Source organism: Haliotis rubra, unplaced genomic scaffold, assembly GCF_003918875.1.
Source record: "Haliotis rubra isolate DU_JTF1 unplaced genomic scaffold, ASM391887v1 Scf1590, whole genome shotgun sequence".
NCBI lineage: Eukaryota > Metazoa > Mollusca > Gastropoda > Lepetellida > Haliotidae > Haliotis > Haliotis rubra.
In genome coordinates this window covers 11102-25682 of record NW_025765548.1, presented here as the reverse complement: position 1 = coordinate 25682, position 14581 = coordinate 11102, and the positions used below count along the sequence as shown (strand labels likewise).

Genomic DNA, 14581 nt, shown 5'->3' with positions numbered 1-14581 from the left:
AATAGTTGAATCTGGACCAGACAATCCAGTGGCTATCAACCTGAGCATAGATATATCCAACTGGGATACGATGACATCAACCAAGTCAGCGAGCCTGACCACCCTATCCCTCTTACGATAAGCTTTGGTTGCTGAAGACCCATTCTAACCCGGATCTGCACGGGTACAAATCCATGAACAAATAAACTTGGCTGAAATATAGTGCATTTATATCGATGTGACCATGAATCGACAATCGCAAAAGCGTTGGAATTCAAAGATTGTTATGATATTTGTTTGCAGGTATTGGAAAAAAAGAGAAGGTAATTGCATTTATCGATTTTCTTTTCTTTTCCTGTTTTCCACAATTTCTTCAACTGTAAACTCAAATCGGTTAATGAACAAGCATCTTATTTCGATAAAAAATATATATGTAGTTGAAATTCACCTTGAAATTTTATTTCAGAAGGGTTTAAAAGAGATCCAGTTACCACATTATCAGTGAGTATAGCATCCTGTATAACTCAGCCAACAACAATTCATTTTACTGTTCGCCCTCGACGATTAAAAGGCACCTTATGTTTTTCATACTTCTATGTTTCTGTTTGCGTCGGATATATACATGGACTCTTTTCATTATTTTTGCAGTCACACAAATCCAAGAATGGTTTCGTCGTTTTGTCGAGTCAAACAAGGAGGAAGTGTGGAGTCAAGTGTATAAAAGTGATTCCCGCATTTTGATCACTTTGGGATGCAGACAAACTGGTACGGAAATTTCATGTGTTTGGGGAGAAAGAGAACTTTCTCTGTACCTTCTTATTGTTTCTGTCAGCGCGTGTTAATGGACATACATGTTTTCCTTAAAATATTTCTAATGTCAATAATAATTAACAATTAAACTCTTTCCAGGTGTACCTTCCCTCAAACGACAGTTCCATCACACCAGCAAGGATTGAAGCGGGTATGCGCGGTTCTACAGTAATATCTGATGATGTTCTCCTCAACACCGTTGAACTTACAGCAGAGGTATAATTACACTAAACTTTTAAAGCAGGCTTCCTTCAAATGCTTAAAGATATTCTTTGAATGCAATACAGAAATCCATGAAGATCCGGATTTGCACCCCAGAATTCATCAAAATTATACTTTTCAGCATGATCAATGAAATCATGTTTTGATTTCTTGAAATGCATTTCTTTTGCTAGTCAGTATATGAATATTTTATGGTTGCATCTATACAAAACACACTCAATTACGAAGAACTGAAAACTATCATGATTTATAGCTATTGAGTAAATATAGAGATGTGTGAGATATGTTGATACGAAACCCCAGCTAAGTCCATTGGAGATTTCCCGCCATATCAGAAGTGTGTGTGATGGCCACTATCAACTTAAGCTTGTAATGACACCGGGTGCCCGTGAAAAGACGAGCGTATTTGGCAGCAGTGATAGCTGCCATAACAAAACACGCAAAGCCAGGTCAGTTGTTTATAATTGCGAAACCCCAGCTAAATGTCGAGTCTGTTGGACGATTCCCGCCATATCAGTGGTGTGAAATCACTATCACCTTGTAATGGCACCCAGAGCTCAAACACGAGCGTATTTTACGCCTGTGATAGCTGCCGTCACAAAAACACGCAAAGTCAGGTCAACTGTTTATGAAAACAGAACGTAATCTAGAAGTCCATCTGGACAATGGATCAGGTTACTGCCTGAGGTATCATAATCCTGTGATATCAGAAAGGAGAAGCGACAAATAATCTACAACGTGACAAAATTGGTTCAAAATAAACTGCTTTTCTTTTTCAGGATGCTGATGGCTCAACATTCATTCAACACTATCACTTGACCGGAAGTACACGTAACCAAAGTGTGACTCTGCTGATTGACAGTTTACTGACACGGTTGAATGACCAACAGCAATGCTCTTGTACAGTGGTTTCTCAGTAAGAGTGATCTGTTATACTTTCCTCCCTCACATTTAAGTCAGTACATATAAATATTGTTGCATTAGACCAGTGACACTACTTACATATACAAAAGCACAACATGACAAACAATTCCAAAATATATAATTCAAGTATTGCGAACAATCGATTCATTTACTCTGAGGGACTTTCATATAGAATCATATAGCCGCCATTATTTAGTTTGCCATACTTTCTGTGTTCACATTTCCTTCTCAAGTGTAACAGGTATAGGTGTTCCCGCATATACAACTTTCATGAAACAAATAGTTGTTGCATTTGCAGCAGTGGCCTTCCCAAACTAAGCACACAGCCTTCTTCAGAGTAATTGCATGCTCGCTAAGTACATTTTGTGTTGGAATTGATGGTCCTAGATAGGCAGTTTGATGCTACAACAACAACAAAATGACTATTTGAATCTATCTACTATCTAAATGACTCACAAGCTCATGGTCTTATACGTTATGTTTTGTTTCACAGATTCCTTAGTCAACTTCCACATTTGTATGTGACATCATCGGGTGTGCATGTGAGTTTTCTATTGGAAAAGCCCTCTTAATATGTGCTCATGTGTGAGAGCGCTGGCACTTAAATAACTCGTTGAGTATGTCTGGATTCCTGACCTCTTGTATGTTTATGTGAGCTACAAGTGCCAGTTCAGTTTACCTCTTTGACCATGTCTGGGCCTCTAACTTCTAATGTTAGTGTGTACCGACACTTTACTGCAGCTCAGTGGGTGAGGCCCGTCTCCTGATCCTTCTGATGAACATCGCCAGCAGACTGATGGACGACGGCCGGGTGGACGTCATCAGAAACATGAGACGTCTGCAATCAAGTCTCGGTGGACCCCTTTCACGGAGGTATGACAGATTACCGGTATTGTAGATTTGGATATTATGAAAGACCCGCCTCCACCCCAACCCCTTTGCCTTGTATGTGTCTTGGCTAGCAATATACATTGTATTTAAGTATTCGACTATTATCTTAAATGTTTAATACAGATGACGATACAGCTAGCGATTTATGACAATTTAATTTTATGACAAAAGATTATTATGAGTTGACATATCACTTAAAAGACTTAGAATAATAATTGAACGTTTTTGCAATCGGCTCAATTTGACTATCCGCATTATTCAGGCATAATGCGATGGCTTCTTTGCAGGAGGATGTCTGCCTATGTCTGGAGTTCGCCCAGCGACGACTGGAATCTTCAGTTTATGTCAACGCATAAAAACATCACCTTGAATAGATGTATAATTTCAACATATCTTACATGCTTTATCAGCTTCTTTGCACATGCGCAATCCATTCACTGCGTATGGTGAAAGTATGAAATGGGCTCCATTATTTGCTGATATAGGAGTTAGACAGCTTCAGTTTCTGTAAATAGAACATTGTGGATCTATTCCATCTATAGATTATTTGACTGCTTAAAATTTTAATTTACTGAACATTGAGCTAAGTTTTACATGATAAATGCTAATTGTTTTATAGTTCCAAATTTAAACAGTGTATGAATGTCATTCTTCAATGGCAAAGCATGGAGTTAAACTGAAAATAGTGGTTTGGGTTGTATCAGTTCAGTTTGTGAAGTTGGTTGTTGATTTGAATTTAGAAAATAGAACTCATCGGCTTTAGTGTGTCACTGTATGAACTCCGACATCAAAGTACTGCATACACAGCAGTTATCAAAGTGTGCATAGATGAGATATTTAGGATATAAACATAAGAAATGCTTATACGGAAGACATCACACCCTACGTATTATGTCACAACGTTAACTGTTTCCCAATACATATGAAGTCACGAAAGGAGATGCAGCACATTGCAAGTTCTCTGTTCTTCGTAATTACTGAGTACCCTGTCTTGGTTGTGTTTGTATGTTTCTTTATCGTTTGTCTGTCCCAAAGTATAAGCAGGGATGTCAACGTCAATGCTCTTGTCATAACCTAGAATGGTATCTGCAAAGTGTAATGGACAGAGCGTCAGCCCGGGAGGACGGTTGGTTTGTGATCACAAGGACAGACGTTTATAGAATGCAATACATGTTGTCACCTTCTCTCTCTGACTCTTCTCTCTCTCTGTCACCATGTCTCTCTCTCTCTCTCTCTCTCTCTCTCTCTCTCTCTCTCTCTCTCTCTCTCTCTCTCTCTCTCTCTCTCTCTCTCTCTCTCTCTCTCTCTCTCTCTCTGGTCTCTCTCTCTCTCTCTCAATGTCTCTCCTGTCCCACCACGTGGCTAAATATCTAAGGAATGTAACCTATGTAACAAATATACTTATGATTATGATTTTTTTATACACTCCTACACTGTGAACAACTTAACATTGAGAGAAACCAATTTTTTGTGTTATGATTGACATTCTTGATGTGGACACCTATGTTGCCTTTGAATGATAATGTTGATCAAGAGGCATGGGAAACTGTTATTTTACGATTTTATTTATACAAATGCCGATTAAGACGACATCTCCTTCAATGGTACACTGCTTGACTTTTGCTGATGTATAAACTTGTGTATAATGATTTATGTTCATTTTCGGAAGTCTCTTGTATAAGTCAATTGTATATACATGTACATGTCTCTCTCTCCCTCACACACACACACACACACACACACACACACACACACACACACACACACACACACACACACACCAGCCTACCAACCACCACCACAACAACAACAGCAAAACGAACAAAAAACAAAACAAAGAAAAAACAAGAAACAACAAAACAAAACAAACAAATGCCGAACACACTCTTTCGCTCTCCCTCTCCCTATGTGTGTGTCTCGAACACACACACATTTGCTTGCATAAGTGAAATAATCATGAATGAGACGTAAAACGTTACATTCAGCTCACCTTCTAAATGACAATATCATTAAAACTAAGCAGAACATCGCCTATCCTCATCGATGAGCCTGTAAAATGCTTGATTTCTATGTTCAAACGTTCACCATGGCTTCATCTTATCTGTGTAGCTATCTTTTGATAATACATACGAAATAGAATTAATACTCATGTCTAATTTATCTTTAGTTTCCTTTTAAATAACTTTACGCCTGTACGCATAGACATAAACAAGATATTGACGGTGTAGTGCTTTGCCACACAATAGATCTGTATGGGACAAGGAGTGGTGAGGTAACCAGTATCTTTTGTGTAATGTCAAAGTGTAGAGCTACGTTCCAGGAACCTATCAATGCTGCTCTTCGATCGTTTCTACGACACTTTAATATTGATTTACGACTGTCGCTTAGTGGAATGAAGTTTTGCTCCTTAGCAGTATATTATCATTTCTGGTCATCAGTAATCTTTATTCCATATTCACTTTAAAACCTATCATGGACAAATGACCACTGTTGTAGATAAAATCGTCACAAACCTTATTGCTATTACCACTGTTTGCTTTTTTTTTTAACAGTGCCACTGTAAATATTTTTTTGAAATTGTTTGTATTGATCTGTAAACCTAGTTAATTTAATATCACAACTGCTTAATTGTTTAACATTTTGTTGTTGTGGTTTGGTTTAAAATGAATGCCTTTGCAAAGAGATATCTGCTTTCACTTAATATTTCGATTCTGTGAAATTGAGACACACGTATACTTCAACAACAACATTGTCACAGGTTAGCTTTGATCGTCATACACGTTTAGAGTGGCCTCCCTTTAACCTCGACGACCACAAGTTTCGTGAGCCAGAGGATCTTCGGAATGTGTTAATATTGTCTTGTATAGATAAACGTTTACGAAAATATGTTTCTGAAGGTAACTGAAAGCCAAAAGAATACATAAATGTATAAACTGGTTTGGTTTGAGAGCAAAGTTTACCTAAATATGAAATAAGCAGCCATATGCATTCAAACTGGAGTCTTGTATTCATATTTCATCGGTAATAACTTAGACATTTGACATTCACGTGAGGTTTAGATACAATGCTACACTCGTCCTTGATATATTTCATTGTGTAGGTTAGAAACGGTATCGTACTATAACAGGCCGTGTAGCATACCACCATTTCCAGCCACATTTAACCAATACATCAGAAACTACTGATCTCTCATACAATGACAAATCAGACAAATCAGTCGAAATAAAAATTATTTCACTGAGGGACGAACTTCTTAAAAAGATGCCTACTGACACTATTATCAATTCAAACAATACAAGTATGGTGACCTACAATGTACCTCCAGTTGCTGGTGATCTCAAGTCCGTTTTATATATTGTATTCTTCATAAAATTTGTTTACGTTTACAGTTACATTCTGGTTTTAATTCTCTATCTGTGATAATCTAGTTACTTTACTGTCCTTCGTCGACAGTGTTTTAATTTAATTGCATTATTTTGAATTTGTAATTTGTTACAGTAACGATATGGCTGAAATATTGCCGATGTGACTAAATCTTAACTCACTCACTTACTCACTACAAAATGAATGCGCATTTACATCCTAAGATAAAACACAGTTATGGAACAAAACTGATACTAGAAGACACGCTAATAACGTTAGACTGTGGTTACAGGACGCTAAATTTGATAGCAAGTTTCAATGTAGATCAGGTTATCTTCATTTGGGAGATTACATGAAAAGAGTCGAAGCTCCATGCACAAACATGTCATGTGTAGAGTCTAAGGTGGCTTATAATCAAAATGGCGGGTCAACGCGACAACGTACGACGTTTCTAATTTGCAGTGTTATAGACTATATCATCACTTCATTCTTATGGGCCTTAGGTGTTTGTGAAATCCAGATGAAAACCAGGGGTCATGTTTCTTCGTGACTCTCTCAGCCTTTTTGGTGTTGACAGACATCTTGTCCTGCTTAATCGTGGGTCCGTGTTGTCTTAAATGAGATTCTGATAACATTGATATACACAATGACACTTACAAAGTAAATTTGAGAATTTAAACTTAAAGTAAATTTGACACCTACGGCATAAACTACTATTAATGTGATTTTCCAATGGTTTGGTTGTTTTGGTTTGGTTGTTGTTTAACGCCGGCCTCAGCAATATTCCACCTGTACATAATCGATTCTGGACCAGACAATCCAGTGATTATCAGCATGAGCATCCATCTAAGCAATTTGGATACGATGACATGTGTCAACCAAGTCATCGAGCCTGATCACCCGATCCCGTTAGTCGCCTCTGACGACAAACATGGGTTACTGAAGACCAATTCTAACCCGGACCTTCATAGGTTGCTATTAATGTGAAGAGCTGCAGATATTGGTACATCAAGAAATACGGTCCAATGTCTGGATGCAAGCAGCGTTCATGAGTGATACAGGAATATTCGTGGATAAAGAAAAACGTAGGCAAACTCGAAGTTTGTGATGAGGTTCATATATGAGTGAGTGAGTGAGTTTTGTTTTACGCTGCACTCAGCAATATTCCAACTATATGGCGGTGGTCTGTAAATAATCGAGCCTGGACCAGACAATCCAGTGATCAACAGCATGAACATCGATCTGTGGAATTGGGAACCGATGACATGTGTCAACCAAGTCAACGAGCCTGACCACCCGATCCCGTTAGTCGCCTCTTACGACAAGCATGGGTTACTGAAGGTTCATTCTAACCCGGACCTTCACGGGTAGGTTCATATGTCTTGATACATGATACGAATGTAATGACGAAAACATATAACAGCTCTCCTGCAGGAAGTGAATTGATTCAACCTTGTGAAACACGCGCCAGCTCGATGTTCGATATGTTAACTCAAGTTCCAGATGCATCGCTTGTCATGATGTACCATTTATCCGTATTTGACATGCTTCGTTTCTATGGTTCAGAATACGGTACTTTCTCGTGGATTCACAATGCACCGTAGTCCAACGTGGGTTGGTTCTACAGGGTTGTACATGAAGTGGATCTCCCAGGCTATACGTGGAGAGGAATGCTATTTATTAGAATACACTGTACCCGGAGGGGTTTCTCTTTGCTCGAGGGCGGTGGGGTAGCCTAGTGGTTAAAGCGTTGGCTCGTCACGCCGAAGACCCGGGTTCGAATCCCCACATGGGTACAATGTGTGAAGCCCATTTCTGGTGTCCCCGCCGTGATGTTGCTGGAATATTGCTAAAAGCGGCGTAAAACCAAACTCAGTCAGTCAGTCTTTGCTCGAAGTGTTTCTGTGTGTTGACATTGGATATACGTAGAGGAATTCCCTGATAGAGTGGTTCTGTCTTATTGTGACCGAAGTGAAGAGATTCAATAAAGTGGATCTTCCGAGTTCCACTTGAAGTGAAGTGGCTCACTCACAATATCCAGCGCACTGAGATGCGTGTAAAATGAATGGATAGTATTCGTTTACACTAGATGATGCAATCAGATGAAATGACACATGACCAGGGTGAGCTGAAAACACACACACACACACACGCATGCACGCACGCACGCACCAATACACACACACAGAGGCACACATACACACACACAGAGGCACACACAAACAAACTCACACACATAACCTGAGCAAGCTGAAATAGACACAAATAATATTTGTTTATCAGGTTTTAAACGGACCAAATGAGACTCTCTGTATTTACATATGAATATATGTCATCAAAATCTAACATTGTTTCATACCCCTTTTGGTTGGAGTAAAATCCACAATCACCACCTCATGGTTACTACTTACATGCATCACCAAAATTCAGATCAAATTAATGACCCTATTAGATGACATAAATGACCCTTGTAGATGATATAAATGTGTATGTTTCCCTTGTTCATCCTTCAATCAGGATGCGAGCATGATGTCAGCTGTTTTAACCTCCGTTCGTACTTCCTGATTCGAGTCAAGATACGGCGTTGTGTCAGGAAACTGTCGTCGTGGATATCCAATGTTCTTGATGTTCTGGTGTGGGGCACAACAATACAGTGACTGTGTCTACTATATCATCACTTACACTGGCAAGGGCTGATTGTGGTTCAAATTATAACCGGCGATGACAGTATTTACTGTGCCGTGTGGCAAGCCGTTTCCACATTTATTACTTGTTTCAAATATATCTGTATTCTATCTAAAGGCATCAATAATGTTTTAAAGATATCGATAAATAATTGAAGATAATTTCAATTTTAATTTCTGATATCCAATTAGAATTACTGACATCTTGAAATGTTATAGAGTTATCAAGAACATATTTCGTGAGGTTTACTCCCATAAGAACTACATCCCATTTGAACTACATCCCAAATTAACTACAGTGATTAATTAACCACAGCCCATCAGCCCTCCCAGAAGATCTACATGCTCAAAATCATAACTGATACAGCTTGATACAGTCTAACTGAAAATAGAATAGGAAAAAACAACAAAAAACAAGCCAAACTTAGTATATTGGAGTAAAGGTAAAGGTAGGGTTAGGGTGAATTCTAAACGAATAAGTTAGTAAGTTAAAATAGTATTGTTTTCCTCTTATATGTAAGGCATCTTACAGTGGTCAAATGTAATACCGACATGGCTGGGCTTAGGAAAGTTGACTTTGTCCTTAGTCAGAAAGGTAAATCTTAGGTGCGTCTTGACGGTTTCCTTTACCAGAATAATGTCACAAGAGGTGATTCAGTCCATTGAAAGCGTGTAATTAAGACATGCCGTGATAGTAAGATATCTCTGTTTTCATTCCAGATTTAGGATGTCTGTATTTCTTAATAAATGTGAAACGGCTTGCCATAGTGCCGTACATATACCGTGTACAGTGTTGACTGTGTTTATTGTGCCGTACATATAACGTGTACAGTGTTGTTTATTGTGCCGTACATATACCGTATACAGTGTTGACTGTGTTTATTGTGCCGTACATATGACGTGTTGTTGAATGTGTTTATTGTGCCGTATATATATACCGTGTACAGTGTTGACTGTGTTTGTTGACTTGTTTATTGTGCGTACATATACCGTGTACAGTGTTGACTGTGTTTATTGTGCTGTACATATAACGTGTACAGTGTTGAATGTGTTTATTGTGCCGTATATATACCGTGTACAGTGTTGACATATATACCGTGTACAGTGTTAAATGTGTTTATTGTGCCGTACATATACCGTGTACAGTGTTGACTGTGTTTATTGTGCCGTACATATGACGTGTACAGTGTTGACCGCCGTGTATAAGTGTGTTGACTGTGTTTATTGTGCCGTATATATACCGTGTACAGTGTTGAATGTGTTTATTGTGCCGTGCATATACCGTGTACAGTGTTGAATGTGTTTATTGAGCAAAGGATGTACGGGCGCTCTTAGTTTTCACAATTGGAACTTTGTAGCGGCGGCCTGAAAGGAGGAGGTTGTATTCTGAATTTAAGTAGTGAGTACGGTCATATATGATTTTGACAACTTGATTCACGATTTGCCGCTCATATATTGATGATAAACATTCAAATCTGACTCCAACGATTTTACTTGCAGTGTTAACAATTTTGTCTACTTTAGATTTGAGATGAACTGAGAGAGGCCCGTAACATATACATATATATATATCATATATGTTAATACATGTACAGCAATCCGAGAGTAAAGGCTGCCTGAGATCAAACGATTTTATTTTCCTGTTCTAAGCGAACCAGGATGTTCTACTGGAATGAGTTAGTGACTATGGTTTTGCGCCGCTTTTATTAATATTCCAGCAATATCACGGTGGGGAATACCAGATATGGGCTTCACACATGTGGGGAATCGAACCCGGGTCTTCGGGATGACAAGCGAACGCTTTAACCACTAGGCTACCCCACCGCCCCATGTTCTGCTGGATGCTTAATACATAGATTCCCCAGATATTGACGGATTACGCTCCTGTTACACAGTTTCATATAAATACAGAGATGGCCATATGTTATGACAATTTGCAGATAACGTTTACTTTATATCCTTATTGTAACATCTGGCTTCATTGCCGGTGCATGTTGCTTCCTCCAATCATGTGTGTGCTTCTTGGAATTGCTAGCGTCTTCTTGTGAATTTTACTCTGCTGTCGGCGTATTTATGGAAACGTTGCTCTCAGTTATGTACGTGGATTTACAGAATTACAGTTAACAGATTCTATATATATGTCAACATTATGTTAACTGACTTAGCTGATGCATGTCATCGTATCCCAGTTACCTGGATCGATGTTCATGCTGTTGGCCGTTGTATTGTCAGTTCCAGACTCGATCATTTACAGACCGCCGCCATATACAGTACAACCAGAAATTATTGAGAATTTAAAGATTGTAATTTCTTAATATTTTTTCACTCATTACTCACGTATTAAATGTGAATATTAGCAGAACATAACTCCAGATTAAAAGACAGGGGAACAGTTACAATTTTGTCAAGTCACCATTGGCAGCAATGCAGGCTTCAATGCGGCGGGGCATACTACTGATCAAAGAAGTTAGACTGACTGACTGACTGATTGAGTTTGGTTTACGCCGCTTTTAGCAATATTCCAGCAACATAACAGCGGGGGACACCAGAAATGGGCTTCACACAGTGTACCCATCTGGGGATTCGAACCCGGGTTGTCGGCGTGACGAGCCAACGCTTTAACCACTAGGCTACCCCAGCGCCCCAAAGAAGTTAGAAAGTCGTTGCCCATGCTGTCCCAATATCGGACCAACTCTTCTTTCATTTAAGCAATATTTTTCAGATTTTTCTTTTTGACACTTTCCTTCATAAGTCCCCAAACATTTTCTGTTGGATTTAGGTCAGGGCTATAGCTTGGCCAATCTAATAATGTCATATTATGGATCCGAAACCAGGCCTGTGAATTCTGTGAACGATGTTTTGGGTCGTTGTCCTGCTGGAAAATCAAAACATTTCCATAGAACACGTGAGCAGATGGAAGTAAATGTCCCTCGAGAATATCTGTGTACTGCTCACTGTTCATATTCCCTTCAAATACACCGAGGGGCGTTGCCCCTAACACATATATGCCACCCCACACGTTAACTTTCGGACTGTACTTTGGGCGCTGATACAAAGGTTTTTCAGTTTGTTTGGTCCAGAATTTCAGTGTATTAGGAAACAGCCACACATAACTTTCATGTGAGACAATCACATTGTCCCAGTTAAAATTTCTATGCTGTAAGCACCAGTTCAACCTTCGCTCCTTTTGTTCAGGTTTCATGATCGGTGATGGAATTCCTCGACTTTTCTGCCAACCCATTGCATGCAGCTCAGTTCTAATTGTCTCCTTACAGACAGCCACAGTTCCTCTATCAATCATATCCAGCCTAAAGTTTTCTAAACCCCTTCGTTTGTATTTAGAAACAAGCATTGTCACTAAGGTGACATAATCCCCACCACAAATTATCAAATCAAACTTATAAAGTAATCAAAGTTTAAGTTAAATGTCAACAAAAACATGACCAGTCAACCTCTCTTGATGTCTTGCTCTTTAGGTGTTCAAACACACATATTTTCAAGACTGACTTTGACATGAATGTCATAGTGTATGAAATATGCAAAAATAGTACTAAAGAAATTGCTTTTTGAAAAACCCTTAAGGGAAGTCTTGAAAGATCCATTGAACTGTTTTTGAAATATCTTGCTGACAATTCAGGTTAACATGCTCAAATCTTCAAAGTGTCTCTGTGACCTTGAAAATTATGTGAAGGTCACCAAAATCGACTGGGCCCTGCGCCTTCCCTAGATAAAGCTTTGTATTGAATATGAAGAAAATCCAGTGAACGGTTCTTGAGATAGCTTAACATGCAGGTTTACATGCTGAAATCTTCAAAGTGTCTCTGTGACCTTGAAAATTATGTAAAGGTCACAATAATCGACTGGTCCTGCGCCTTCCCTAGATAAAGCTTTGTATTGAATATGAAGAAAATCCAGTGAACGGTTCTTGAGATAGCTTAACATGCAGTTATAGTCCCCTTGTGACCTTGAAATGAAGGTCAAGGTCCCCAAACCTGAATTAAACCTTTCTAATCCTGTGTTGAACCTAGATACCAATTATGAAAAGAATCTAGTTAGCGGTTCTTAAGATATTCTAATTCGTACGTACGGACGGACGGACGGAGCCTAATACTATATCTCCCCCGCTTCGCTAAACGCGCGGCGGGGGATAACAAGAATACTAAGCCGCCTCCTGTCACCGACAGTCAATTTTCTGGGCCTACCTGCGCCTCCCTGGTGCTCAATGCCATATCCATTTGCAATATTTTTCAAAACACGATAAACAGTGAACAAAGGGATGCCTGTTCTATTTGAAATCACTTTAACTCATCTGATGTCCTTGTTATAATGCTCTAAAATCAACTTCCTCTTCTCTAAATCATCCATACTGAGGATCACTGAAAATGTCGTCTGCTAGCAAGTAAACAAAGGGGGATAACTCTTCACAAACTAATGAAAAAAGAATTAACGGAGTTCTCTCTCTTGAATGAAACCAAGCACTTGATAGCTGGTCAAGTTTGTTTATATATAAGAAATCCCATTAAACATATTCCTAAAATTCTCAATAATTTCTGGTCATACTAGAGCTGGAATATTGCAGTGTGCGGCGTTAAACAAACACAGCGCACGCATGGCATGGTGACACATCCGGAGATGACCTCAATGTAACGGAAGCAACGAGTTAGGTTAGAGTAGCACTGGCAGGACTAGTTTGCCGAACTTCACTATGATACAAAGCTCTCAAACTGGCCGCAGTTGTGATCACAATATAACTATAGAAATAGTTTCAGATCTTTTATTGTCTTTAAGTCAAATATAAGAACTTTTGAGTTTGGGATCTATTGTTGCCATTGTAATGCGGACATGCGAAATATGTCAGGTGGATCTAAAGGACGATTTTACGGTTCATTCCGTTATTCTGGTGATGAGGGGTGATATTTTGGTATCAACAGCAGTGTAACATTTACATTCTTCAGTCGTTAACATTGCTGGTTTAACGCAGGTGCGTAAAGGATGACATACAATTGCCTGTGAGTTTTCTGACAGATATACGTTCACACCCTAAGCAAACCACAACCACTTTGGGTGATAATCTTGTTTTGATTTTGTTGAAAAATTTGGTTTGGTTGCTTTGTTTGTTGTTTAACGTCGCACTCAATATTCCAACTGAAGGCGGCGTTCTAATCGGATAATGGACCAGACAATCCAGTGATCAACAGTCTGAGCATCGTTCTACGCATTTGAGATACGATGACATGTGTCATCCAAGTCGGCGAGACTGACCACCCGATCCCTTAAGTCGCCTCTTACGACAACCATGGGTTGCTGAAGACCACTTCTACCCCGGATCTTTACGGGTTCGTCGCAAAGTTGTAAAATTGTAACTGTAGCTAAATGTGTTACCAAAACAGGGTTTAAAATTGTGTAATGTACAATGACTTTGTCCATCTAGTTTTTACATCATGTAAAAATAATGAGTTTGAATTACAAGCTACGTACAAGCTTGTTATATTGGCTAATTGTCAATAGTTCAGCTTCAACAAGGTTGATCGCAGAGGGTAGGTAAATGGGTAACCGAGTTCGACAAGCTTATTTCCTGAGATTCAGTGTGAACACACATGATACACGTGTTTGTTTTGTTAGACAAATGCATTATTTTGAAATATGTATTTGTATTGCATTTAACGGGTACCCAGTTGGTTGAATTGATGGCGTGGGTGATAATCTTC

The 14581-nt window shown here is 39.0% G+C and overlaps 1 protein-coding gene across 1 annotated transcript; it reads left to right on the top strand.

The window, feature by feature from the left end:
• The first annotated feature begins 928 nt into the window (after positions 1 to 928).
• LOC124271266 lies at positions 929 to 3469 on the top strand. Its single transcript, XM_046706371.1, has 4 exons — positions 929 to 1005; positions 1791 to 1927; positions 2677 to 2808; positions 3114 to 3469. The coding sequence occupies exons 1-4, from the start codon at positions 943 to 945 to the stop codon at positions 3274 to 3276; spliced, it is 495 nt and encodes a 164-aa protein (XP_046562327.1). The 5' UTR covers positions 929 to 942; the 3' UTR covers positions 3277 to 3469.
• Positions 3470 to 14581: the final 11112 nt, after the last annotated feature.

Bases quoted from the DNA above. Each gene is read 5' to 3' on its own strand.
- LOC124271266 (XM_046706371.1), top strand. From the start codon at position 943: ATGCGCGGTTCTACAGTAATATCTGATGATGTTCTCCTCAACACCGTT. The intron at 1,006-1,790 runs GTATAATTACAC...TTTCTTTTTCAG, and splicing joins CCGTTGAACTTACAGCAGAG to GATGCTGATGGCTCAACATT. The intron at 1,928-2,676 runs GTAAGAGTGATC...ACTTTACTGCAG, and splicing joins TCTTGTACAGTGGTTTCTCA to CTCAGTGGGTGAGGCCCGTC.